The sequence below is a fragment of the Bos grunniens genome, chromosome 28, assembly GCF_055505025.1.
Source record: "Bos grunniens cultivar Pamir isolate PY7600 chromosome 28, Bosgru_T2T1.0, whole genome shotgun sequence".
In the NCBI taxonomy this organism is placed as follows: domain Eukaryota; kingdom Metazoa; phylum Chordata; class Mammalia; order Artiodactyla; family Bovidae; genus Bos; species Bos grunniens.
In genome coordinates this window covers 19,194,436-19,220,794 of record NC_141192.1, presented here as the reverse complement: position 1 = coordinate 19,220,794, position 26,359 = coordinate 19,194,436, and the positions used below count along the sequence as shown (strand labels likewise).

Below are 26,359 nucleotides of genomic sequence, written 5' to 3'. Positions count from 1 at the left end.
AAGTCTTCCCTCTTGCTTGTATATGCATACAGAAACTCTGGAAGGGTATCTAGAAACTAGTAGTAGTTGTACTAAGCTGGGGGTAGGATGAGGGTCTGGGGGATAGATGAGAGTGTGTGTGTGTGTTTATTTTTTTGAACCATGTTATATTACTTGTTCAAAAATTAAAAGTTGTTTTTTTGTTTTAAGAAACTTACCTTTGTAATCTGAAGGCAAGTGTGATTACAGAGGACATGCTGAATATTCAATAGTTCATACATTATGACTATCAGGTCATAATCCATGGGAATTTCAATAGAACCATTTGTTTCTTTTAGGTTTATGGTCAAGGTTTAAGAAGAGATGTTTTAAGCTTATCCGGAAGATGCCTATCATTGGTCGTAAGGTAAGCAGAGTCATTTCACTTTTCCCTACTGCTTTCCTCCCCCATGTTCATCACACCTCTTTCTATTTACTAAAACTAGGAGTTCAAGGGGGATTGGGTGCGTTTTGTCCCCCATCTCCAAGAAACATTTGATCACATCAAATGACTCACCTCTCATCACCCAGAGGTGAGTCCTCTGGGCACTGAGCGGACAGGGGCGAGGGATGCTGCTAAACATCCTCCAGTCGCAGGACAGGCCACACAGCGGAGACCCATCAGACTCAACGCCGGAAGTGCCACAAGTGAGAAGCGTGACGACACTTTCTCCACCATATTTGACCAGAGGAGAAAGGAGATGTCTGTTCAGGAAAAATTTGAAATTAGACAACCCGACAGAAGTGACAGGAAGCTTTGGAACAGTATTTGGTGGTGGTAGTTTAGGCGCTGAGTCGTGTCCAACTCTTGCGACCCCATGGACTGTAGCCTGCCAGGCTCCTCTGTCCATGGGGATTCTCTAGGCAAGAATGCCGGAGTGGGTTGCCAGTTCCTTCTCCAGGGGATCTTCCCGACCCAGGAATCCAACCCCGGTCTCTTGCATTGCAGGCAGATTCTTTACCAACTAAGCTACGAGGGAAGCAGAGCAATATTTGGCTGAGCTGAATTTAGATACTTAGCAGGGATTGAGTGCTTACATGGTTCAGGGTTGGCAGGCTTTCTCTGTAACAGGCTGGATATGAAGCGTTTTAGGCGTGGCAGGCCACGCCACATCTGTCAGCTTTTCAGCTCTGTCCCTGTGGAGGGAAAGCAGCAGTAGAACAATGGGTGGAGGAGTGGGCCTGTGTTGCAGCAAGAATCTCTTCACAGCCACAGTCCACACTCGGCCTGTAGTTTGATTAGGCCTGTAGTTTGCTGATCCCAGGTTCAGAAACTTAGAGAGCAGAGCTGTTCTCTTGCTCTTTGTTCGTATCTGTAGTCTAGTCTGCTCCCTTCACTGGCTCCTCTCTGACCTCACCCATGCTCAGGATGAGACAGTCACCTCTGCCTTCCCACGGGTTCTTTATCACAGATGAAGACAAATAGGGCAGGCCCCTCTGCGGGTTCTAACGAAGGCACACGACCCTGATGGCGTCATCTCCCCTGCCTCCCACCTTCCCCCTCAGCTTTCCTGCAAGCTTTCTTTCTTTTTTGGCTTTCAGTTCCTTTCCCCCTTGCCTGGCCAAATCAGAAAAGACGGCAGTTACTTCCAGCCTTTGACTGATGTTCATTCAGACCACTGTGTGAACTCTCCCAGAACTTTGTATTTTTAGGTTCATTTCCTGTGGGGAAGTGGAAGTAGTAACGGCTGGAGAAGGAGAGAAATGAGGGCTTTTATTTGACCCTTAATCATATTAAGCCCTAAAATCAATCTGCTGTAGTCCTTAGAGAACAAAGAGCAGGGGAGAAGAAGGATACAGAGGACAGGCTGATTACAAGGGAGAAGAGTGTTTCCCCTTATCATTTCCTGTATTTTTCCCCTGCCCTTATTCCTTACACTTTGCTCCTTCCATTTCTAATTTTGATACAAATGAATGCTGGGGTTCCAGAACCCATTAAATTTATATGATAACAGCATTGGAAGTTACTATTCAATTTTGTTACTCAGTAAATACAACAGCATTGGAAGGTACTTAGAAAATGTATAATCACCTTTCAACTTTCAGATGCAGATGTTGAGGTGCAGAGACAAAAGTTACTCGTTTTGAGCGAGTGTGTGTGTCCCTCCTCATTCATTGAGCATCTGCTCAGCGTAGGTACCATTCTGGGTGCTGGGGACATAGTGTAGGACCACTTGGGAGGCCATGCCCTTCCCACATGGAATCTACATTTCAGTACTAAGGAAAGACAGAAAATGAATAAGGAAGCAAATGCATACGAATTTCCCTTTGAGATAAATGCTGTGAAGAAATCAAAATGCAGTGGAGCTTCTGAGGCAAGAATTGATGAGATGATTTGAGGAAGTGCTTGCTGTGCTTTCTCATATGCCTCTCATGGTCATTTTTGTCTGTTTTATTACAGTAGCATCATCTGTGCATGGAAGCCCAGCTTTCATAGTTCTGGTTACATTTATGCAGCACAGTTCTTTATTTAAATCTAAAAAATATCTTCATGTCCATCACATGCTGCCCTGGCATTGTCCAGGAGTGTGCCCTGGTCTTCCTGCCAGTGCCTGCCTGATAGACTGTTACAGACATGTTCTAAAGGAGGGGCTTTCCCTGTGGTTTTTTTGAGGGCCGCATCTAAGACCGTCTTGGATTCTAATCATCCACTGCTAGAGATGAGACAACCTAAATGTTGGGAATGAGACATCAAACTTTAGCAGACATAGGGCTGAAACCATGTCACTGTGACACACACAAGTCGTAATGTGTAGCCACCCTTCCCTAAATCTGCAAACCAAGAGTCTCTCATTACCACTGGCAGCCTCTGCTGTATTCTTCCCATCTGCTCTGTTCCTCCCCTCCCCTCTTACCCTAGCACTTTTCATTACCTTGATTTTCTGACTGTGATGCTTACAGATAAGCTTCAGGACAGGACTTAGCCCTGCCCCACCTAAGCTGTGTACTGCCTGAGTTTGTTTTGTTCACTGTGTATCACTGCTGTGTAGTTCAACAAATGTTTACCAAGTGAAGGAATGAAAGAACATGTCTGATGAGGATGGAAACGAAATAACCATAGTTGATAAATTATGTGGCAGAAGGACCACTTTCCTGGCACTGGAGAATGGGGCAGTGTGAGCTTCCAACGTGAGGAGACAGATGGCAGCCTCCCTGGCTCTTCCCAGCACGTCTGTCTTACTCTTCTGTGTGGGGATTCTGGTAAGGCCTCCAGTTCCTGGTGGTTCTGGGCGTGCCTGGTGAAGGGGCCCATCACTTGCCCAAGCACCGGAATCTGTTTTACTGCTGCTTGGCCTGTTCTCTGGCTACTGTTCATGGTTCTACCTTGGTTTCTTTGGTGCATATATTGTAGCTGCTGTCAAGGCATGAACAAGGTCTGACTCTTGCCCACAGAGAAGTGCTGACTTCAGCAAATGCAAACCAAGCAAAGCATTGGTGATAGCAACGTGACAAAGGAAAGGGACGGGGTGGGGTGGGGAACCGAGTGTATCTTTGACCTTTCGAGAGAAAGTTGACTTTTCAGACTTTAAGAGACTGTTGTCCAGGTGAGATAACAGTGAAGGGGTCAAAATGTCAACGTACCTCTTTAAGAAAAAGTACCGTCCTTGTTCTCAAGCACTTGTGCAGTGCCCAGCATCAAGTGGTTGTTTGGTGATGTAACTGGTTCTTCACTCTCAGTACTATATTCTCCTGTCTCCTGTTAACTTTATCTTCCTTACCTTTGGAGATCCAAGATAAGTTGAACAAGACCAAGGAAGATATTAGCAAGAGCATGACATTCCTGAAAGTGGACCAAGATTACGTGAAAGCCCTGCCCTCTCAAGGCCTGAGCCCGGCTGCCGTTCTGGAGAAACTCAAAGAATACAGCTCGAAGGGTACGCTTCTCAGCAGATGCATGCTCCCTACTTCTTCCTGTGGCTGGTCACTCGCTCATCATGGATGTTTATAGAGGTTAAGTAGAGTTCATCCCTGGTGCTTCTGTGTTCAGGAGGGCCCGCCTCCTGTCTCAAAGGCTGAATTTCATCTTTTAAAAATTGTATTTAGATTCATTCTTCACCTATAAAGCAAGCAGATCTCAGAGAAGATGGAACTTGGTTCCATTTTCTTTTCTAAGCCTGAATAAAATAGATTTGTTTTTTGGAAAGACAAAATATGTGGTAAGACTGAAATAGAGATTCATTTTAGAAATTATGGAATCTGTATAGAGGCACAGAAGAAATAAGAAGTCAGTATAATTTCATCCTCAAAAGACCAACACAGATGATATATATATCTCTCTCTCTCTCTCAGAATGTTAATGGTGTTTTGTGTAATAAGCCCACACATGTACATGTATGCATGTAGGAAGGATAAATGCACTTAGCAGCCTAGTGTTAAGAGTACAGCCCATGGACTCAGGCTTGACTCACATCTGGTTCAGCCACTTAACAAGATGGCCTCAGGTGAGTTACTTCACTTCTCCATGCCTCTGTATCTGTCTCTCTACAATGAGGATAGTAATTGTAGTACTTACCTGAAAGGATAATTGTAGCGATTACATGCAGTCATACATATAAGCATATAATACCTGGCTTATAATAGGTACTCAATAAATTTCAATAAATGTTAACTATTATTAATGCAAACATGTTTGTTACAAACTTAGGATTATATTACAAATAAATTAAACATAGGCATTTTCATTTGGCATAATTTTAGATTTATAGAAAGTCTGCAAAGATAATACAGAGATTTCCCACAAACCTCTCACTCAGCTTCTCCTGATGTTAACATCTAAAATAAGCTTGGTACATTTGTCAAAACTAAAAAAAAAATTAACATTGGTACAGTGCTGTTACCTAAACCACAGATTCAATTCCTATTTCACCAGGGTTTCTATAATGTCCTTTCTCCTGTTCTAGGATCCAGGGTACCATATTGTATTTAAAAAGTTCTAATTGACATGTGTTGAATTTTTGATGATATTTTTGATCAGGTGATACAAAACTAGATACAGTCCAGGAATGATACAGGATATAAAACAGGGATTAGCATTCTGAGACCTGTAGATTAAAGATGTCTACAATTATGAGTGCTGGGTTGGCTGCCTCCTGTCTCCCTCCCTTCCATTTCTAAGTCGCTGTCCATTGCCATTACTCTGCAGCTCCAGTAAAAGAACAGGAAATGAAAGCACACACCCTACTTTTGAAATGCAGGTGACCTCTGGTCTGAAGACGTGCCTGTCACAAACCAGTCCCTCTGAGGACAAAGTTAGCTTGGCCACAAGCCAGAGCTGCTGGTCACATGAGAACGAGGGTTTGTCTGGATAGTCACTGCTCAGTCTCTGCTCTCACTGGAGCTGCGGACCTTGGCTTTGTCAGAACCATGGCAGCAGTTTTCAGTTTGAGTGCTTCTATAATTCTCACCACTCACTTTCAGTAGGGCACAGGCATGTTGTCTTAAAGGACCCGAGACCCTCACGTGAACGGATTTGTTGGTATTGGGGAGTGTTTCTGGGGGAGGACCTCAGAGAATAGTGGCAGGTCGGACCTCACATCCCGGTCAGGAACCTTTCCTCTGGTCCTTCTCCCAGTGTTGGCTGTGCTGCTGACGCTGAGTGCTGCAGCACATGTTGCTGGAAGCAGGTGGCTAACTCTGTATGGGTTTCCAGGCTTGTCTGAGGACGATGCTGATGGCTCACATCTCACCATGGTTTGTCCAGTCAGAGATTCAGTTCCCTGACTCCAGCTCTGGTGATACTGTGCTGAAATTCTGCACTTTGCCTTACTCTTTCTGCTAACTGTGCCCATAGCAGTTTCCACACTCCCTTTGACTGGCTAGAAAGGGAGAGAAGGTGGAAGCCACTGCAGAAAAAGGTCAAGCGGAGCCATACAGAGAACTGAAAACGAGTGTAGACAGAAGAAGTGGTTCTGCTGTTAGAGGCCAGCTGGGGATGACGACGTTACTAGTGGACGCTCTCTATTGTACCTAGATGCTGTTGCTACCTTTTTCACACTGTTGTTGATGGTAGTGGTTGACCTTTCATCTTTATTTTGCTGTGACACTCTTTACTGAAGCTCTTTTTCTTGATTTAATGTAAGGACGCCTTGGAGGTTCTGCTCCAACTCTTGTACACAGAGGAGTTTCTCCCTGTTTCTTCTTTAGAATCTGTCTCCCCAAAGGCTCCTGCTTACTGACCCAGTGGTCTGCCTTTTCTCTGCAGATGTCTTGTGGCAAGAGGGGAAAGCCTCCGGAGCAGTGTATAGTGGGGAGAAGGAGCTCACCGACCTCCTCGTGAAGGTGAGCAAGTGCTCAGTCCTTGGAAGGAGTGTGCGGCTCTGCTGGTTTAGATGATCACATCTTTTTCTCTTTATTCTTGTAATTTAAAAAAAAATTACTTAAGCAAAGTTTATTGTTAAAACTAAAGAGGTTCAGTGTCTCTTACCCAACAGACAAAAATGCATAACATTGTCCAAGACATCTTCAGTCTGTAAAAAAGTAAGATGTTATTTATGTCTCCAGGCTTAATAGACACCTTGTGTAGAAAGCAGATTGCTAGGGAAGGTAGTCCATCATTTGCAATTATTAATGATAAGGTATATTTTGTTGGATCAGAAGAGATAAGGGATGGAAACTTGGTCATGATTTCCTGAGTCTCAAATCACAGAATCTGAGAATGAGCAGTGGTCTCAGTTATAATTCATATAATTCTCATATTTTTTGGTTGACTTTAGAATTGCTTTAGCTTCTTCCATTTCTAATCAGATTTATTTTTTAAATCTCACTTTGTCATACAAAATTGGCATTGGACTGTTGCTTTCTAAGGTCTTTGTGTTTGATTATTAGAACTATGAAACTGTGCACAGCTTACTACACACTACATGTTTTGCTCAGCTGTATTTTGACATAATACCCTGACCTTACTTCTGTGCTTAACAATCTTTCAGTGACTCCCATTGTCTATAGGACAAATCCTAAGCTGCTTATGCAACCAAAAATGCCAGTCCCTTCGTGAGCCAGATTTTCCCACATGAACACTAACCGCTGCCTTTTCTGTTTACTGAGTGCCTTGCTCCTTTGTTGTTTTCCTTTCCCTTGTTCTTGCTACCTGTTCTTAATGATGAATTCCTATTCACGGCTCAAGGTTCCACTCAACAGACACCACCAGACCACTCAGAATGTTTGCTACTCCCTCTTTGAGGCCCCTTACCTTCATGTACATACACAGATCTGCTATCACACTGAAAATAGTTGTGCCACACACTCTACTAAGTGCTTTGCGTGTGTGTGCTTTACGTGTGTCTTATCTTACTTACGGCTAGAACCCCATCAGCTGTGTACTGGGATTATCCTCGTTAACATATGGGGAAACAGCCTCAGTGAGGTTATTTACCTAAGATTACACAGCTAGAAGTGACAGATAAAGCTAAGATTTCAAACTGGGTCTGGTGGGTGTTTTTAGTCAGTGCTTTTAACCACATTTATACTTCCTCTGTTACCACTTTGTCAAAATAATTTTTATGCCTGTCTCCTCCACTACAACACTTCAATCTTCTTTAGATCGGAGGACGTATCCTACCGTTTTCCCAGTTCCTGTTGTATCTAACATGGTTTGCCTGATCCTTTTTCCTGTATGACGTAAGCGTCTCCACTTGTGCTTGCGTTTCTCTGTAGGCTTATGGAGATTTCGCATGGAGTAATCCACTGCATCCAGACATCTTCCCCGGACTCCGGAAGATAGAGGCAGAGATTGTGAGGATGGCTTGTTCCCTATTCAATGGGGGACCAGATTCCTGTGGATGTGTAAGTATACGCAAATGACATTCTATAATATGACTTGTGTTTTTTTTTAGCATAAAGTAGAAGGTTATTAAAAACATATTATTACACAAATAATACATGATTATTGTAGGAAGATCCAGTTGAACAGAAATTTTTAAAGATTACTTGCAATTTTGTAATTAGTGTCTTATCAGCATTTTAGTAAATATCTTCTAGATTTTTTTTCTCTTCAGTCTTTTATTTTGAAAATCTTTAAACTTACATTGTCAGGATAGTTCTCCTGCCTCTCCTCTTTTTCTCCCCCTCCCTTTCTTTCTTTGACCCACACACCTAACCACTTTGTTGTTATTGTTCAGACGCTCAGTCGTGTCTGACTCTCTGTGACCCCATGGACTGCAGCACGCCAGGCTTCCCTGTCCTTCACCAACTCCCAGAGCTTGCTCAAACTCATGTCCGTTGAGTCAGTGATGCCATCCAACCATCTCATCCCCTATTGTCCCTTTCTCCTCTTGCCCTCAATTTTTCCCAGCATCAGGGTCTTTTCCAATGAGTCAGCTCTTTGCATCAGGTAGCCAAAGTATTGGAGCTTCAGCATCAGTCCTTCCAGTGAATATTCAGGGTTGATTTCCTTTAAGATTGATTGGTTGGATCTCCTTGCTGTATAATTTTGTCAAAGCATCTCATCATTTTTTGATATACTTGTTTTGCTTGAGCTGGATATTGTTTTGCCATAAATCAAATCTTAGTTGGTTTAGGATTAAAGAAAGAGTCATTGTATTTAAAGATACACACGAGGATTCCTTCTCTCAACTGTTCTTTCTAGTAGATGTTTGTTAGTTTTCCTAAACTGTGATTGATGAACTTCTACTGAGATTTGTTACTACAGACTGGTATTGCCTTCTCTAGAAAAAACTAAATTTCAGCTTATGCAAGATGGAGTTAACCCGGGGTACTATAATGGTAACCTCTAGGTGCTGATCCTGTCATACTTCTCTAATCATCATAAAGTCTGCAAGTTAAACTACTGAAGGGCCCATCCAAGACAAGAACATTTTATAGTTACTCTTTTCTCCCCCAGTAAGCAGCATTGGGTTTTACTTTTCAGTTGGCACCATGAAAAATCAATCTGGTATTCCAGACACTCATTTAAAAAAAAAAAAATTCTAAAACTGTTAAAAACTGAATCATAAGTGGGTTCCCTTATGGCACTTAGATGAATGGGTAACACAGATGCCAGTATTCTTACAGTACCTGGGTATTCTGTGCCATTAGACTCTTTATGAACTTTTAAGAGAGTACAGGTTAAACAACCACAAAACCAATTTGCAGTTTATCTAGTAAAGTGGAAAATATCCATATTTTATGACCCTAAAATTCCACTTCTTGGGATATATTCTAGGAAAGCTAGTACATGTGTATATCAGGATAGATGTATATTCATAGCAACATTGTTCATGATAGTTAAATACTGGAAATAATTCAAATATCTGTCAGTGGTGGGGTTGATAAATTGTAGGGACTGTGTATGCTTCAATCTACCATAGCTGTCACTCAGATTGATGCTCAGATTACTCCAGTTTTTGCCAGTGAGAGCTTCTTAATTTTGACTCCTATGTCTTTTTGCATGACTCAAAGTAGTTTTTGAAAGCCTCCTTTCTTTCCTCCCCACCCTCCCCCCTTTTTTTTGGACAAAATATTTTTATTTGGTGAAAATATCTTTTACATTTCCTGCTTCAGATCCAGAATCAGCCCTAGTTCATTTATAGCCATGTAAAATATTTTCATGGTTCCTAAGAGTAAAATTTATGGAACAAAGACAAGTTAACCAGAATAAAACCCAGAGAGACGAATAGAAAGTTAAGAGATATGAAAGAAAGAGTGAGAAAGGCTAACACACCTCTAGTTCATATTTAAAAGCAGTCCCCCAAAATAGATAGCCTGTAAAGGTGTAACTGTTAGAACAACTGATAGTCTCGATAGCAGCAATGGCTTGGGCAGTTGCTGGTAGAAGAAAGATGGGCTGTGAGTTAAGAAACATTGGAGCTGGGTGATACACGCAGGTGTGTTACTAATTCCCTCTCTAACTGTGTGTATTCTACTCGTTCTTCCATCGGGTTTCTATTTTCATTTACTGTGTTTTTCACTCTTGAGAATTTTTTTTTTTTTTTAATTGGTTTGGTTCTTTGTAGTCCCTTTCCTTGGCATATGTTTTGTTTATTTAAATATATTGCACATAATTGTTTTACATTCTATGTCTGATAATTCCATGAGCCTTACTTGTTTTGTTTTGTTTCTGTTCTGGTTTTACTTATGTTGTCTTGTATCCTTATCTCTTTGATTTTTTTTTTTTTCCCCTATGAGTTAGGGTTTTCCTATAAACTTAACTTTGATGGTTGAAGTTAAGTTCTTTCAGAGATTTGTATTTACTTCTGCCAGTTACTGGGGAATGGCTGGGAAGTACTGCCACATCGGAGCCAGTGTAAGTCCAGTTTTCAGCCCATAGTTTTGTACTGTGGAAGTAGTCTGAACTCAGACCACACACTCAAATAAAAGCAGTTTCAGCGTACATTCTTGAGAGATCCTTATTTTTCGTTGCCCTGAGTATCTGGGTAATAGCAATTTTTCTTGCTATCTTCTTCTGTACCAGCGGGGTTTATTTCTCTCACTGCCAGGAGTGTGGGTGAAGTCAGTGTTTTCAGCCATGCCCTCTTAGATGCCTCACCTTGAACAGGCCCCAAACTTCTTTCCTGTTTATTTGTCAAAGTGAAAGTTTGAAGTCTGATCTAGGAGTTGGCAGTAACCTTCCGAGTTAAAACCAGCTTTGACACTTAGCTTATATGATTCTTGATCATATAATTCTTGATTCAGTGTGTTCCTTTATGTTAGCTCAGTCGTGGATGGATGTAAAAATACTTGTTAATGTTTTAGCAGGCTCTTTTAGCTGTTTCATATAGGAGGGTGGCCCAAGATGTATAATGTATATTGCTGGAAACAGAAGTTCCATGATTATTTTTTTCTACATGTGAGACCTTTGTATACTTGAAAGCCTCTTTCCCCCAAATCCTCTCTTCACCATGGTTTTCCTACGACACTCAGTTTTCTAAGAGAATATGATCTCACAGATTTCCATGTGTGCCCAGCGTTCCTCTTAGTGCTTTTTGGCTATGTATGACTAGCACATGGACACAGTTCTCCAGAGCACTGAGTTTTCAGTCTCTGCCTTCTCTGGATTCACTAAATTGACCTCAAACGTTTCCTGTAATCAGCATAGTGGTTCTCGGCTTCTCAGCAGTGTTTAATATGTTCCTTGCTGTCCTAATGTATATAGTAATTCTGCAGTCATGCTTTGTGATACTTTGTGTTTTTTTAGGTCTGCAGCCTCATTCTGTTATTTCAGTGTCCACTCTGAGCTCTTGTTTTCTTGAATTCCTGTTCTTATTATATTGTCCTACAGTGAGAAACAGGAGGAATTTCCTTCTGTTCCTTAGGTTGTTACCTTCTGAGTTGGCCTTTATTTTGCAGGCTACCTTCTTTTCTTTTTCTGTGTTTGCATAGTTACCATGTCATCTTCTTTCATCTTGGCTCGTGTTTCGGTGACTGTCTCTAGACATTCTGTTTGTTCTGATGCATGGCAGGTCTGGTCTTGTCTGAGAGGGAAGGCTTGGGTAAAGCTTTGTTCCACCTGTGTTAGAATATCTCGGCCTCTTCTGCGATTTCATTCAAAGTCACCTACCAGAGTTCACTCTGCCTAACTGGAAGAGAATAATACTCTTTGGGCTTTGATTATTTCTTTAGCTCATCCTATATCCCTGGAGTCTTCACTTTAAAGAGCAAGTCCTGGTGTTCCCTGTCCCTGGGCGGCTTGTTTCTCCTTAGCCGCCATCCCTCTTACCCACTCATCTGACAATAAGGAAACCCCCTCCACTTGCTTCTCTGAAGACTTGGGGAATATTAATGACAATTCTCAGCATTTTGCTGTTTTATCTGGACAATTTCCATATCTTGGAGGAGGGATTAGGAACTGTGTTTGACTCTTTGCCATGATTCAGAAGCTTGTTTTCTCATCACCAGTATTTGAAGTTTGTTGTATTAGATTATCTCCTTGTTTGGTTGTTGTTATTGCAGGGTTTTACTGCTTTTTTCCTTCATTCTTTCATGTACCGAGGGAGAGAAAATCTGTGACGTAGTTTCAGTCTTCCATCTTAATACCAAAGTCCAACTCTTGTTTTCTTGCATTGCTACAATTAAACCGTGCCTCTCCAATTAGGACCTTTTTCTAGTGCTGTGTCAGGGGTCAGAAGGACAGATAGAATCTCAGATCCCCAGCCTGTTCAGATACTTAGACTTTTATAAGAGAACTAATTACCTCTGGGATTATGTGAGTTTCTCTGGTTCTCTCCTAAGTCTCTGCCTTTCTGTGTATCTGTCTCTGTCTCTCTCTGGATGATCTCCTTTTGGTGAGGAAAGTTCAGAGGCAGGAAACAGAAGACAAAGCCAACTGCCTGGGCAGTCTGGAGCCTGTTCCTAACTAAGGTCTTAAGCTCTTCTCATTCTGTATTCTTTACCTGACACTGTCTTTCCTTTTTGTAGCTTCATTTGCCTCAGTTAGAATGAGTGGGAGGTGACTTTATATACTGAAAGAAATTTGGTTGCTGCAGTAAAGTCTTGGCTTGTACAAATGCCATCAGGTCCAAAGAGTATCTAAAAGAAAAATTTCCCAGTAGGTCCTGTTCTACTCTTGTTTTCTGACATAGCATATAAGGGGTGAGAGTTTTTGAAAGTGTTGAAAGATGTTGACTAACGTGTCAAGTAGTTACTGAGGCTTCTGTCTTCTTACTTTAGAATTAGATTTCCATTTTGGAGGGGTGGGACAGGGGACAGGGGATAGAGGAAATAGCAGCAGCAAAATTTGAACACAGAATTTGGGGTCAGAAATTAAAATCAGAGGCAGAATTTAGGTGTTCCTGCTTTTACAGTCCAAAGTACACCATTGTTTGCCTAACAGATAATGATACTGATTGGATTTGTTACTGGACTGAAAATAGGACATGTAAAGTGAGTGACTAGGGATTTGGAAATATTTCTGCTTAGGTCATTGCTGAACCTTAGTGAGAGAACAGTGCACTGAGAACTTGGTGCTTTCCTGACTTCCTTCACAGCTGTCTTGGTTCCTCATGTGGTGTTCTGAGGTTTTATGCTGGACCCCAGGACACACTGCGATCTGCAGCACTGACCTCAGCTGTAAGCAGAAATGCAGGAGCCTACAAACAAGGGTCCTGTGCCCCAGCTCAGTACCTGCCTGTGTGGATGACGGTCATGTGTTTCCTGACGGCTTCCTCAGTTACAAAATGACTGACTTTTTAATCTGCCACGTAACTCCTGACCGCTTGGATTTTGTAGCCTATGGTATTTTTGTCTTATATGTGGATATTACTTTAGGAAATTTCAGCCATCATCTGCTCTCATTTCATCTCATCGGGTTACACTAAATACAAAAATATAGAAAGGTTTACTTTTTATCAAAAGATGGATGACTTTGGGTGAATCAGTCTCTCAGGGCTCAGTTTTCTTACCTATAAAATGGAAAAGTTTTCTAAGATTGTATGAATCTTTGGAGATGACAAATCTAAGGAAATATTCACCTAGCTCAATGCTATGGCTCTTTTGTGTGTGTTTTGTGTGTTTTTTGTTTGTGTTTTGTGTGTTTTGTTTTGTTTGTGTTTGTTTGTTTGTTGTGTGTGTTTTGAAATGATTTCATTCTTAGAAGCTACCAAAGGATAGCCAGATGGGTATGGCGTACCTGTATTGGTTGTGGTTTACTGAGAGTCAAATCAGGCATTAGGAAATGTTAACTGATGGTCTGATGGGTGTCAGCTTTACTAGCTGGGTATCAGGAATATTGTCATGAACAGACTGGTCGCCACCTTCATGAGGTTGTAGTCCAGTGAGGCAAACAGGATGAAGGAAATGACCTCGAGTATTTTTGTATCAACTCAGGTAAAATTTGCCTGTGTCAGAGGGGCTAGGTAGGCCTAGCTTCAGGAAGACATTTTTCTTTAAAAATATTAGGACTTTTGTTTTGACTTCAGATAAGTAAGTTAATAAACTAAGCAGAGGCTCCTTGCTTTTCTGTCTTTCAAACTTATCAAAATCACAAGTTTACTCTGGAATGTCTGAGTGTCTCTTCTTGGTCTTCTAATGTATCGCATAGTTGACTAGAGCTATAACTTCCCAGTTTCACATTCTTTAGTGGGCATTAAAAATTTAAATCAGTCAGTAACTCTGATGCTTCTGGAAGGGGATAAAATGCCCTGTCCTGTCTGCAATTGGATGAACAACAGAAATGTAAGTGTGTTGTGCACAGGTGGTCTGGGCAGATACGCATTTATTTGTTCACACATACAGTGTGGAGCTTCTGATCATTCAGTAGTTTTATTCTTCTCCTGAGCCAAGATTGGGCTTAGCCAATAAAGTCAAATTTTCCTTCTGAAAGACAGCAGCATGTGCTCTAAAGTGTGCATCCCAGAGCTTAAACGTCTCTGCATCAGATACCCTCAAGATCAAGGCAGAAAGTGCATGCTGATAGCTACCCCAATTCTCTTTTTTATTACAGGTGACCTCTGGGGGGACAGAAAGTATTTTGATGGCCTGCAAAGCTTATCGGGAACTAGCCTTCGAGAATGGGATCAAAACTCCAGAAATGTAGGTACAGTTGTTCCTTAGTATCCATGGAGCATTGGTTTCAGGACCCCAGTGGATACCAAATCCTCCATGCTCAGGCCCCTTATGTAAAGTGGTGTAGTATTCACACATGATCTTCACACATCCTCCCTATAGTCTTAAATCATCTCTATCTCTGGATTACTTACAGTACTTAACATGTAAATGCTATGTAAACAGTTGCTGGTGTGCAGCAAATCCAGGTTTTGCTTTTTGGAATTTTTTCCCCCCTAATATTTTGTGTTATGTGTAGCTGACTTTTCCCCCCATTTAAGTTTCTCTGTGTGAAACAGCCTGACCATCTGTTTTCCGCTTCTTCTGGCAATTCCAGTCCTCTCCGTCCTATCCTGTGCCCTTGACCATTGCCCTTCACATTTGGCAAAATCCTGAGTGCATCTGCTAGTTCATAGTCCCTTTCCTACCCCCACCCCCAAACTTATACACGGTATATACTGCAAGAACAAGATTCTTTTTCTAAAAGTAACAGGACTGTATCTTTGAGTTCTGTGATACTTACTGTAAGTTTATCTGGAACCTAAGGAAAACCCTCTAACATTGTAGTTCAATAAAAATTACTTAGACTGCTTCAGGGTGCTCCCTAAGAAAATTTCAGCCTGCCAGCTGTGTTCTTGGAAGGAAAATTCTAAAAATCCAGAGATGACCATAATTTTATTTGGTTGCTTTAGTTTTTTCTCTCAGTCCCCTCCCTTGTACAGTAGCGCATACCACAGCTTTCGGGTTAATGGTTTCCCACAGGTGTCAGTGACTGCGGGTTTTGTTGCAGTGATCTCATGCTATAATTCACGCCAAGCGTGAGAGAGGAAGTCAGGCTACCATCTTTCTTCACACATACATCTTTGGTACTTGGTACTTAGTGATGGCAATTTTTTTCCTTCAAAGGGAACAGATTAATTTTAAGAGTGGAGTAATTGAGGGAAGTCTGAAAGCAAATGACTTGGTTTCCTTTTTCAATACCATTGAAATGCTGTTCCCAACTGTGTAGGACAAACGGAGATTTTAGTTTTTCACAGGATCGTGGTCTTCCAGAGATGAAGACGACCATCGATGTGATGCTTGACTGCTGCTTTAACATCCCTGCCAAGCAGTCTTTTATTTTCTGCCTGAGCGTGTGTTGTGCCAGGAAGCCTGCTCCTCATTGGGGTGCCCTTCTTTGGATAGACAACCACCAGAAAGCACACCCTCACGTTGATCTGATCCAAATTCTCTGTCCCCTTTTACCTGTCTGCCCTGATTTAAGCTTGGGATTCCTCCCTGTGGCATTACTTCCAGTTTCTTCCTGCTACCAAAGTGATTTCCTAAATAGCAGGGAGGTTTCTCTAGAAAATCATTTGACCTCTTTTTGTTTGTGTTTAAAACAAAAAGTAAAACAACAGAAACACTTTAAAAAATTTGAGGAAAAATAACCAGCAGTTTATTCCTGGTGATTGCAATTCACTGCTAGCCATGGTATCTCTTGAACCTGGTTTGATTGAATTTCACTGTTTTCTTTAGCGTAGCCCCCCAGAGTGCCCACGCTGCATTTGACAAAGCCGCCAGTTACTTTGGGATGAAGATTATACGGGTTCCCCTGAACAAAATGATGGAGGTGGATGTTCGGGTGAGTTCCTTTGAAGGGCTGTTGTCTGGGGCTGGGAGAAGCAGGAAGTGCACCTGATCACTAGCTTTTTTCAGGGTCACACATGGATAGGCTCAAAGTGCCTTTGATTATAGCATTAGGACTTGCAAAATCTGCCACTGGCAGTGGTGAGTCATTGCAGCATCAGTCTTTTCATATGTACATGAACTCTTAATAGGAAGCTGAGACTAACGTGGTACCTTAAAGACCTGAATTTTGCTTCAGCACCATCACTTTCTCTTCTCTTTGTAAAATGAGCCTGGACTAACTTGCCCCAAGACACTCATTGTTGTTTTCAGTTGGCCTGAATTAGTACCATTGCCCTTATAATGGTAAGTATTTTTTAGAAGTAAACTGTCCAATTTATTACCACTAGCATTATTCTCGCACCTTAATTGAGGTGTTAATTGACAAAAAAAATAGTGTATATTTAAGGTATGCAATTTGGTGTTTTGCTATATGGATACATTGTGAAATAACCATCACAGTTAAGCTATTTAACATCTCCATCACCTCACATAGTTTTTTCTTTTTTTCATGGTAAGCATACTTAAAACTACCCTCTAGATCTATAAGCAGATTTCCGGTATACAGTGCAGCGTTGTTCAGTGTAGTCACGTGACTCTACATTAGATCCCCAGAACTTACTCGTCTTAATAACTGGAAGTTGGCACCCCTTGACCAACATCTCCCCATTTCCCTCATTCTCCAGCTCCTAGCAAACACCATTCTAGTCTTTGCTTCTATGAGTTTGACTGTTTTCAATTCCCCATATGATTGAAATCATGCAGTATTTGTCCTTCTATGTCTGGCTTATTTAACTTAGGGCTTCCCTGGTGGCTCAGAGGGTAAAGCGTCTGCCCGCAATGTGGGAGATCTCCGTTCAATCTCTGGGTTGGCAAGATCCCGTGGAGAAGGAAATGGCAACCCACTCCAGTATTCTTGCCTGGAAAATCCCATGAACGGAGGAGCCTGGTAGGCTACAGTCCACGGGGTTGCAAAGAGTTGGACATGACTGGGCGACTTCACTTCACTTATTTAACTTAGCATTGTGACCTCCAAGTTCATCTACATGGTCTCAAATGGTAGGCTTTCTTTTTTAAGCCAGAATAATAAGCCTTTAGTAATTATTTTTGTGCCTTGCATTTATGTAGAGGAACTTTCTAGTTTCAGAGCCGCATTTGAGCCTCATGATAACCTGGGGAGAGCATAGAAGCAGTTAGTATTATTGCATCTCATAGATGAGGAAACATACTTGACTGAAGTTAAGTAGTTTCCTCAAGCTTTCACTGCTAATGTGGGGCCAGGACTCACGTTTGGCTCTCTTGCCTCTTAGCCCACTATTCTTTACCATCACAGTGATTTTGCGGTTTCATATTATGCTTGCAGACTGTTTTCCCCCGGTGTTTGTATTTGGCCACCATGGTGGGGCAGTGGTCATCCTCTGGGCTGGAGAGGTGAAGGGGGTGTGCTGGTGGAGCTGAACCTTTAGGTTGGTAGCCTAGGCTGCTCTTGGCAGCATAAGAGCAGAGTAACTGTGATGTGACTTCTCATTTTCCTTTCAACTTTATCCCCTCAGGCAATGCGCAGAGCCATCTCTAGGAATACGGCCATGCTCGTCTGTTCTGCCCCACAGTTCCCTCATGGTGTGATAGACCCTATCCCTGAAGTGGCCAAGGTATGTGGGAGAAAGGACTACTAGGCAGGCAGATAGAGATTTTAGAGTAGAGTCTAATGGTGCCTTATAGGAAAGAAGAAAGTGATTTTGAGTTTAGATTGTAGCCCAGTGGTGGTGAATACCGGTCATCCACCCTGAGGTAAGCTGCACAGCTTTCTGGAAGCCTCTGAAGGTGACTAGCTCGGGCTGTGGGGGAGGGATAACACACATTTAAACTGTACATTCTGCAGTGGTACTGACATTTTGATTCAGATCAGGAAATAATCTGCATTTAGGGGCATGCCTACCAGAGGGTGATCTTCACCCACTGTGCTGCCCCAGAGCACCCCTCCCTCCTTCCCCACCCTGCAGTTACTAGAGCAGGACACCACACACCTTCAAGCCTAAATCACAGTTCTGCTTATTTCTTGTATGATTTTGCAGTGAGTTGGAGGCCCTGCATATTTAAAATAGAAATCACATTTCAGGTGAATTATTTTAAAGGCTAACTATACTTGAAAGATGAGCTTTATTAAGAAAGTCAAAAATAGAAAAAAAAAAAAAAAGAATGTCAAAAATAGCCAGGATTTTAAAACATAGTACATAATGCTCTGTGGTTATATCCCAGCTTTCCACCCATGTCTCGCAAAGCTTTTGTTATAGGGCTATAACTGATATTCTTTATGGTCTTTGGAACTAGCTGGCTGTCAAATACAAAATACCTCTTCATGTGGACGCTTGTCTGGGGGGCTTCCTCATCGTCTTCATGGAGAAAGCGGGATACCCGCTGGAGCAGCCGTTTGATTTCCGGGTGAAAGGCGTGACCAGCATTTCAGCTGATACTCATAAGGTGAGTGAAGAGAGAGACCACATGTTAATCAAAGTTGACAGTTGATTATTTTGACTATCATCAACAAAAGAAATCAGTCAAAGCCTCAGTTTCCCCCATAAGTGTAAAATTAGATCTGGCTCTTTGCTCTTGCCAGGGCAGCTGATGGTTGTCACAAGGTAAAGTGATATGACAGGATATAGAGCTGGAGGTGATGAGCAGTAGTGGAAAGGAACCTATTATCTTTGTATCATATGGCTAAGAGAATTTCTGTATCCAGTGACTATACGTAACCAGGACATACTAGTGTGGTGGCTCTTACACAAAGAAAGGATCCTGGACCCTTAACAGTTTTGGGGTTGGGGAAGAGGTGAGGTTGATACCAGAATTCCTAAGAGGAGGTATGTTAATGTTTCAGCCCCCATGCTCCTGGGGGTCCTGCACCTGAGTGACTGGAATTTATCAACAGAAGAGGCCTCTGGGAAAAGGGATGAACCCTTACGAGCTCAGGAATGTTTGCCTTGTGAAGTTTGAAGTGTCCGTGCCTGCTATCCCCAGAGGCAAAGTCTACATCAGATAGCCCCATGCCCTTTTTCTTACCATCTGTCCTTGTGCGGCTCAGGGAGTGAAATGAGTTCCATCTTAGCTTCAGTGAGACTTAATTAGGAGGGCACGTTAGTCAAGTACATAGTTTATTTTAAAGCTGGATTAAGTAGCTTCTAGATTTTGAGCACCATGGTATTCTGAAGAGGAAAGTATACTAAGCAAAAAAGATGGAAAGTGAGTCAAACCATGATTTTAGTTGCTCCAAGTGACCTGAATTCCTTGCTTTCCTGGCTTCCAGTGGAAATTTACCTTCCAGGAAGTTTCAATCCTGACATACCACCCTGAGGTCCTGTTTTAAATAAGGAAAACTACATGCTGGATGAGAGGAGGCAAATCCATTAACTAGATAAGACATTGTTTTTCCTAGGCCTCAGATTCCTTAATCCTAAAATAGAGAATTTTAAACTCCATCCCTTTGGTTTCCTCTATTCTTTAGTAAGTTCTGAGTTGGAAATCTTAATGTGAGATGAAACTGTCAAGAGACCCTGACAGGTGAAGGGGAAATGCCTGGAGTGCTGGGGCGGGTCTGCACGCGAACCACTCACTCACCTGTCTGCTTCTCCCTGCAGTATGGCTACGCCCCCAAGGGCTCTTCCGTGCTCTTGTACTCTGACAAGAAGTACAGGAGCTATCAGTTCTTCGTTGCCACAGACTGGCAGGGCGGCATCTACGCTTCCCCAGCCATTGCGGGCTCACGGCCTGGGGGCATCAGTGCAGCCTGTTGGGCCTCCTTGATGTACTTCGGTGAGAGCGGCTACGTTGAAGCTACCAAACAGATCATCAAAACCACTCGCTTCCTCAAGTCAGAGTACGTGTGCAAGGCTGGCATTCTGCCTTGTCTCTTGCGTTGTATGCACATAGGCTCAAGGTATCTGCCAGGCCAAGCACCACAGCTCCAGCACCTGTAGGCCCCTGAAGCTTAGGAGTGTGGTGCTGGCTGAGGAGAATAAGCTCCCTTGCTGTGCTGTGACTTGGGGTCACAGCCAGGCTTCCTCTGTAGGCCATCTTGTCTCCAAGGATGTCTTACCAACTGGCAGCTCTTACCAAGTGCTTAATGGTTAAGACAGTAGTTTTCAAACTTGAGGCTGAATCCTAATCACCTGGAGGGCTTGTTAAAAGGCAGATCACCAGGCCCCACTCCTAGTATTCTGACGCAGTAGGTGTGGAACAGGAATGTGAGGATTTGTATTTCTGAAAATGCCCAGTAGACACCAATGCTGCAGGTCTAAGAATCACACTTATGGAATCATTAGAAGAAGAAAAGAATTGGAAGGGGTCGGGGAGGAAGGGGTGCTGAAATCTGGGTTGTTAAGGCAAAACCATGCTGCTGCTACTGCTAAGTCACTTCAGTCGTGTCCAACTCTGTGCGACCCCAGATACTGCAGCCCACTAGGCTCTGCCATCCCTGGGATTCTCCAGGCAAGAACACTGGAGTGGGTTGCCATTTCCTTCTCCACTAATGTCTCTTCTTCATGTGTTACCTGCTTGGTTCTGTGTGTTACCGAGGTTTGAACGAAAGTGGCCACTAGGCTTGGCTCGTTTGACCAAGGCCCGTATATTGTCCTGATACACCCATCTGCTGAGAACTGCTATACCATCTCCTGCTTCAGGGATTACATGGATGAATTTTTAAGGAGAGATGGAGGGATCGTTTTTCTAGGATTAAAAAAAAAAAAGTGCATTGTTTATTCCTCAGATACTCCTGTGGGAGGTGGGGGGATACATAATTTAGGAGCTGGGCAGACAGGTTAGGAGCCAAAAGTATTGGATCTAGTGGGGTTTGGGCCTTTAAGTGTTTGTAATATTTAGGAACTACTGATCTCAGTCTAGCCACCTGATTAGGAAACTCAAGTCCCCAAAGCTCAGATTGTTATAAGGGTGACATGAGATGATGGCCAGAAGTATGTGACTGAATTTCCTTTCTGTTCCCTTTGTTTAAGACTAGAAAATATCAAAGGCATCTTTGTCTTTGGGGATCCTCAGTTGTCAGTCATCGCTCTGGGCTCTCGTGATTTTGATATCTATCGACTATTCAACCTGATGAATGCCAAGGGCTGGAACTTGAATCAGTTGCAGTTCCCACCCAGGTGAGCTTGAAGACGCTTCTTTGGTCTATGGCTGCTGAAGAACTTTGGCAGCAAGGTGACCTCAAGGATAGAGGGACTGCTAGCAGCACTTTCATGGCAGCTGTAGTATCTGTAGATTGTCGGCCTTGCCGTTAGGAGTTACTCAGTTTCAAGAATAAGACTGTTAGCTTTAAACTGTGGCAAATGAGGTGGCAACCTCTTGAGACAGTGAGATTGTTACCCGCACCCTTGCTCTGGGCTCTGTTCTCTCTCTTACTCAGGTAATCAGAGGAATGGTGAGCTTAGAACCTTCCAGAGGGCCTCTAAATCATTTGGACCTGATAGTGTCACCTTGCATATGCATTTCTAGTCTTGCATGATGCCTGTAAATAAGCACTCCGCTGCAAGAGTAGGGGTCTCGGTGTCCTCCACGCAGCCCTGATGCTTTCACGTGTTGGTGCACTGCCAGTCCCATCCGGACTCCCTGTTCTCCTCTTCACAATCTTTTTGTACCCAGTCTCCCTCCAAAGGGAGTCAGAGTTTCTTTGCCCTGAAGTCCTTCAAGACCCCAGCCATATGGCCCTATCACCATGAGGTTTACCACCTAAGATAAGTGTCCTATAGTTGAAGGAACGCAGTGGACAATTTGAGGGGAGGGGTGGCACAGAACAGCCAGCTGTATTCGACTTACCACGGTGGTTCTTGATCACGTTCAGGGCATGATGCCCTCATGCCAGCCTACAGTCAAGAGTCTGGGTATTTAAGAGCCCTGATGCCTAGGACTGGGAGCAACTTGACTATGCTTGTCATGAATAATAACATAAATAAGCAACCAGTAAATTCCTGCATTTGGAGCTCCTTGATTTCAGAATGTTTTTCCCTCTTTGTCCCAGATTCATCTCACTTTGTCTTTCTTCTTCCGTAGCCTTCATTTCTGCATCACATTGGTACACACCCGCAAGCGGGTAGCCATACAGTTCCTTAAGGATATCCGGGAATCCGTTACTCAAATCATGAAGAATCCGAAAGCAAAGACCACAGGAATGGTAGGGACATTTGGGTTTTTTTTTTTTTCCTGTGGAAGCTTAGGTGTTGGTGGTGGGTTTGAAAAAATCAGATGACCTCCAGTCTGTTCCTGCCTCTGCCCCTTATCCACAAACTTCTTTATTAATCAGAACTGATGGTCTCTGCTTACCCATTCCCAGGGATTTTTGGTCTCAAGTAAGGTATCTATAGATATAATAATAAGTGTTAACATGAAGGCAGGCAGTGGTAGTATTCCTTTAAAAAGAAAATCTTTACACAGGAAAGGCACTAAGCCAGTTTCCTCTGAAATTTTCTACACCAGATCCCACAGGCTAGTTCTTTAGGCAGAAGGGCAGACTGGCAAATGCCTATGACAAACATCTTATGCCAGCTATCTTTCTGGTGGAACTGCGCCTGGGATGGGAGTGGGGAGATGCAGGGAGGAGGAGCGCATGACCACAGCTTTCTATTTCCTTCAAACCCCTCATCACTAATGACATTCTTTGACTGGATTTCCAGGGTGCGATCTATGGCATGGCCCAGGCTACCATCGACAGGAACCTGGTGGCGGAGTTGTCCTCCGTCTTCTTGGACAGCCTTTTCAGTACAGACGCTACAACTCAGGGTAGCCAGATGAATGGCTCTCCGAAACCCCGCTGAGCTGAGACCCTCTGTAACCCCGAGGGGTGTCTGACCTTCAGAAGGTTCTCGGGGTGTGGGACAGGCCATGCGGTTTCAACATCTGGTCTTGCTCCATAGAGCACGACGCAGACCACGAGACAGCTTGATCCTCAGGATTCTCATCCTTTGGTGGTTTTGAATGTGAAGACCTCAAAGGATCCCATGACGTAATTATTTTGTCCTTGTTCTAAATGTTCCCCTAGGAATTGTTTTAACCATTTCCTTCTCTAACCTCTCTTGCTGTCAACTTCACTTAATCACGGTGTGGCAGCTCTGACCTGTCCTGACTCCTTAGGGAAGCTGGGCTCCAGTTTACGATAGGAAAGGTGTACTTTGTTACCTCAGGCAGCTGGGCTAGTCAGACAGGAATTCTGTTCTGTATCTGGTGTTCCCCTAGGTGAGGGTCAGGTCTGCTCAAGCAGGAGGCTTTCCCAGCCCTAGTGTTCTCTCTTAGAGTCCCTTCTTTCACAGCTTATGCTTTCAAGGACACAGGTTGGCCAGCCATCATTCTGCTATGCGGGGCCAGCAGGGTCAGGCAAATCTGCTCAGTCCCCCAAGGCAGGGTCTGGAGTGGTTGCTGCTCCCCATCTGTGCTTGCGGTCCCCTTGTAGTACTTGGTTGCCATCACCTTCCGTTCCCAGTGGTTTGTTCCTCTTTGCATGGATTAGGACAAGAATGGTGTGGGTTCCAGAGAAGCTAGGACCTTCTGGCCCTGGTGCTGCCTCTTGGAGTACACCTGAGCCCTCTGCTGGGCCCCTGAAGACGGGAACCAAGCCTTTTTCTAGACTTCCCTGAGCATCAGTACAGGACGAGCACCCAGAGTTAGCAGCAGTCCCTCCGCCCTGCTGCTCTAGCTGTCATACACGTTTGTTTTTTGTTTGCCTGAAGGAACAGCTCAAAGCACCTTCACAAGTTGCCTTGACTTCCCCAGGGAGGGCGTGAGAGCCCCCCCAAGGCAAGGAAAATCTCTGTTAGTGTGTTCTTTCTGCCTCTTTCCCCTTCATTCAACTCCCAAAGGTACGACGGCAGTCAAGCCTCAGGTACTGGACGCTCCTCGGCCCTGGCTAGGATGAGAGAGACTCTGGAATAGGAAGACATCAAGTGTCACTTGAGGCCTAGGGCCTGGGATTCCTTCGTTAAGACCAGTTGCTCAGGGTGGCGCAGGAACAGGACCCAACCCTGCGCCCACTTCCTGCCCTCTGCCCCTGGCACAGGGCCGTGATCTCAGTTGAGCCACTGTCCTACCCGCATGCCAACACACGACGTGCCTTCTTTCTCAGCAGTGAGCAGTGCTGGGCTACTCCTGACCCAGGCCCGGAGGGAACTGAATCAGCCTTTGAGGTTTTTACCTGGGTAGGGTAAGTCAGGAGACACTTTCCTCTGTTCCACCACCCTTCTCAGGGACTCCTGAATACCCAGCCGCCTCCGGCTGGTGTCCTCTAGCCTTCTTCACTGGGAGTGCTGGCCTGGACTTCCCCCAGACTCCCTGGCACATTTGTCTAAGTGTTCTTTAGCACTGTGCTTCCTCCACAATAACTGACTGGCTGGCTGCGTCATTGCAGGGCTGGTGTGTTGTGTTTCATTCTGTCCTTGTAGGCTCCAGGAATGTGGGTATGTTTGTGTTAGAAGCAGAGATCCTTTGGATAGGGGAGTTACATTCTCCCCCTGGTTGATGAATTGATGGGCACTCTGTGTGAACCATCCCTGGATCTCCAGTGCGTTCATCGTGTTGGAGGAATTCCAGGGACCCAGAACCACTCAGAGGCACCTCTGTGGTTTGTCAGCTGCTAAAAATGAAGAAGCACATACCTGCAGAGTGTCCTGTTGCTTCCCATGTCTCCCCAGGACCTTCCTCTGTGGGCTGTGGTGTTTTCAAAGGGACCTGCTGTCGCCACTTTACGATCATGAGTGTTAGACTTAACACTTGTGGGCTTTCTGTTTTTTTACATACCTGTGTGCGTAAGTAGCATCTAGTCTGCAGAGGTAGATGGAATGTCTTCATGGTATCATGTTGCTTGCAGATGTCTCATTGGCCTCTGCAAAAACTGTACTCTTGTTTCTGGGTTAGAGTTTAAGTAGTTGCATGAATATACTGCCGTGTCACTTTTAATATGACCAGTTTTATACTTGGAAAATGGTACTTGCCTCTTTTAAATCTTTTCTGTCTTTAACCTCCCCCCTTTCCATCTCAAGGCTCCCTTCCTAATTGTAGCAATAATCTCTTAAGAAGCAACTAAGTAATAAAATGTCCCAAATCTTAATCATTGTGGACGGATGACTGCATTCATTTGTTTATTTAGGCATACAGGGGAGATAACCTGCTGGGGTGGTGGTTGCTGCAAACTGGCTGCTGGTGAGAAAGTGCTCCTTTGTGGTGAGGTGGTTGTGTGTGCCCACTGATACTAGAACCAGGTCACAGCCATAGATGACTGGCAGCTCTGCTCAGTTCCAAGCACTACCCTTGGTAGCTCCACCAGGAGTGGTGGTCACACCTGTTGAAAGGGAAGTCGGGAACTCACATCTTGAGTTCCTCAGAGCCAGTGTCCTGCCTTATGTTTTCAGTTGTCATCATGTGTATCTGCACACATCTTAATGATGGACTGGACTGTCTTGGGTGGTCCCTAGCTAGCTGGGCAGTGTGGTTCCATCTTATGAAAGGACACTGACTTCAAACCCTGCATTTGGTTTGGGAGCTGACAAAACCCTTCAGATATCTGCAGAGGTAACCACTGGGCCTCTTGTTCCATTATGAACAGGAAGTGAGAAGTCTTTCTCAAGGATTATTTGGATTAGTTCTGTCCATCAGGTACCCTAGCTTTGCATTCTGGCTCTCAGCCCACTTGTACTTTGCCAGAATCAAGCCAAAGAATGCCACCTTTGCTATATAGTTTTCTGCCAAATGACTTGGTTCCTTGAGGACCTACTTGCTAGGGGTAAACTCTAGAGAAAGAAGGCCCAGGATATGATTAGAGGGAGGCATGGCACACCCAAGAGGTGGTGGTTTGATGCTTCGGCCTGCTCCATACAGCTGTGAGCTCCTTTGCCTTCTCTGTGGGTCTTACTAGCAACAGCCTGCTTTTACCTAGATCCAGTAGTGACAGAAGTAATGACAGAGGCCTGACTCGGTAGCCACCAGCTACAGCCTGTAAAAAATCAGCTGTTTGAGAGCCTTGTGAGTTGTCTGTTGTAATAGCCTTACTTTATCTTGTGCTTGCTTTTTTTCCCATAATCTCTCCTTAACATCCTTGTCTATAATTTTAATTATTTGCATTAATTTTAGAATAAACATATTTATTTCTAAAAAGTGTTGTTTATGTCTTTGTACCACATAGAAGTGCTTCATATAACTGTAGTGCCCT

General features: G+C 43.6%; 1 protein-coding gene across 9 annotated transcripts in view; it reads left to right on the top strand.

The window, feature by feature from the left end:
- The window catches only part of SGPL1 (sphingosine-1-phosphate lyase 1), a 54,395-nt gene extending 29,134 nt beyond the window's left edge, over positions 1–25,261 (top strand). For all 9 annotated transcript variants that reach the window (XM_086382195.1, XM_086382199.1, XM_086382200.1 and 6 more), the window contains 12 exons: positions 318–385; positions 3,746–3,893; positions 6,221–6,297; positions 7,672–7,800; positions 14,393–14,481; positions 16,012–16,117; positions 17,715–17,813; positions 18,493–18,642; positions 19,797–20,035; positions 21,168–21,314; positions 22,219–22,339; positions 22,839–25,261. In XM_086382195.1, coding sequence (XP_086238321.1) covers positions 318–385; positions 3,746–3,893; positions 6,221–6,297; positions 7,672–7,800; positions 14,393–14,481; positions 16,012–16,117; positions 17,715–17,813; positions 18,493–18,642; positions 19,797–20,035; positions 21,168–21,314; positions 22,219–22,339; positions 22,839–22,979 — 1,514 coding nt within the window. In that variant the 3' untranslated portion in view covers positions 22,980–25,261. The remainder of the gene's footprint in view (positions 1–317; positions 386–3,745; positions 3,894–6,220; positions 6,298–7,671; positions 7,801–14,392; positions 14,482–16,011; positions 16,118–17,714; positions 17,814–18,492; positions 18,643–19,796; positions 20,036–21,167; positions 21,315–22,218; positions 22,340–22,838) is intronic.
- The last annotated feature ends 1,098 nt before the right edge of the window (positions 25,262–26,359 follow it).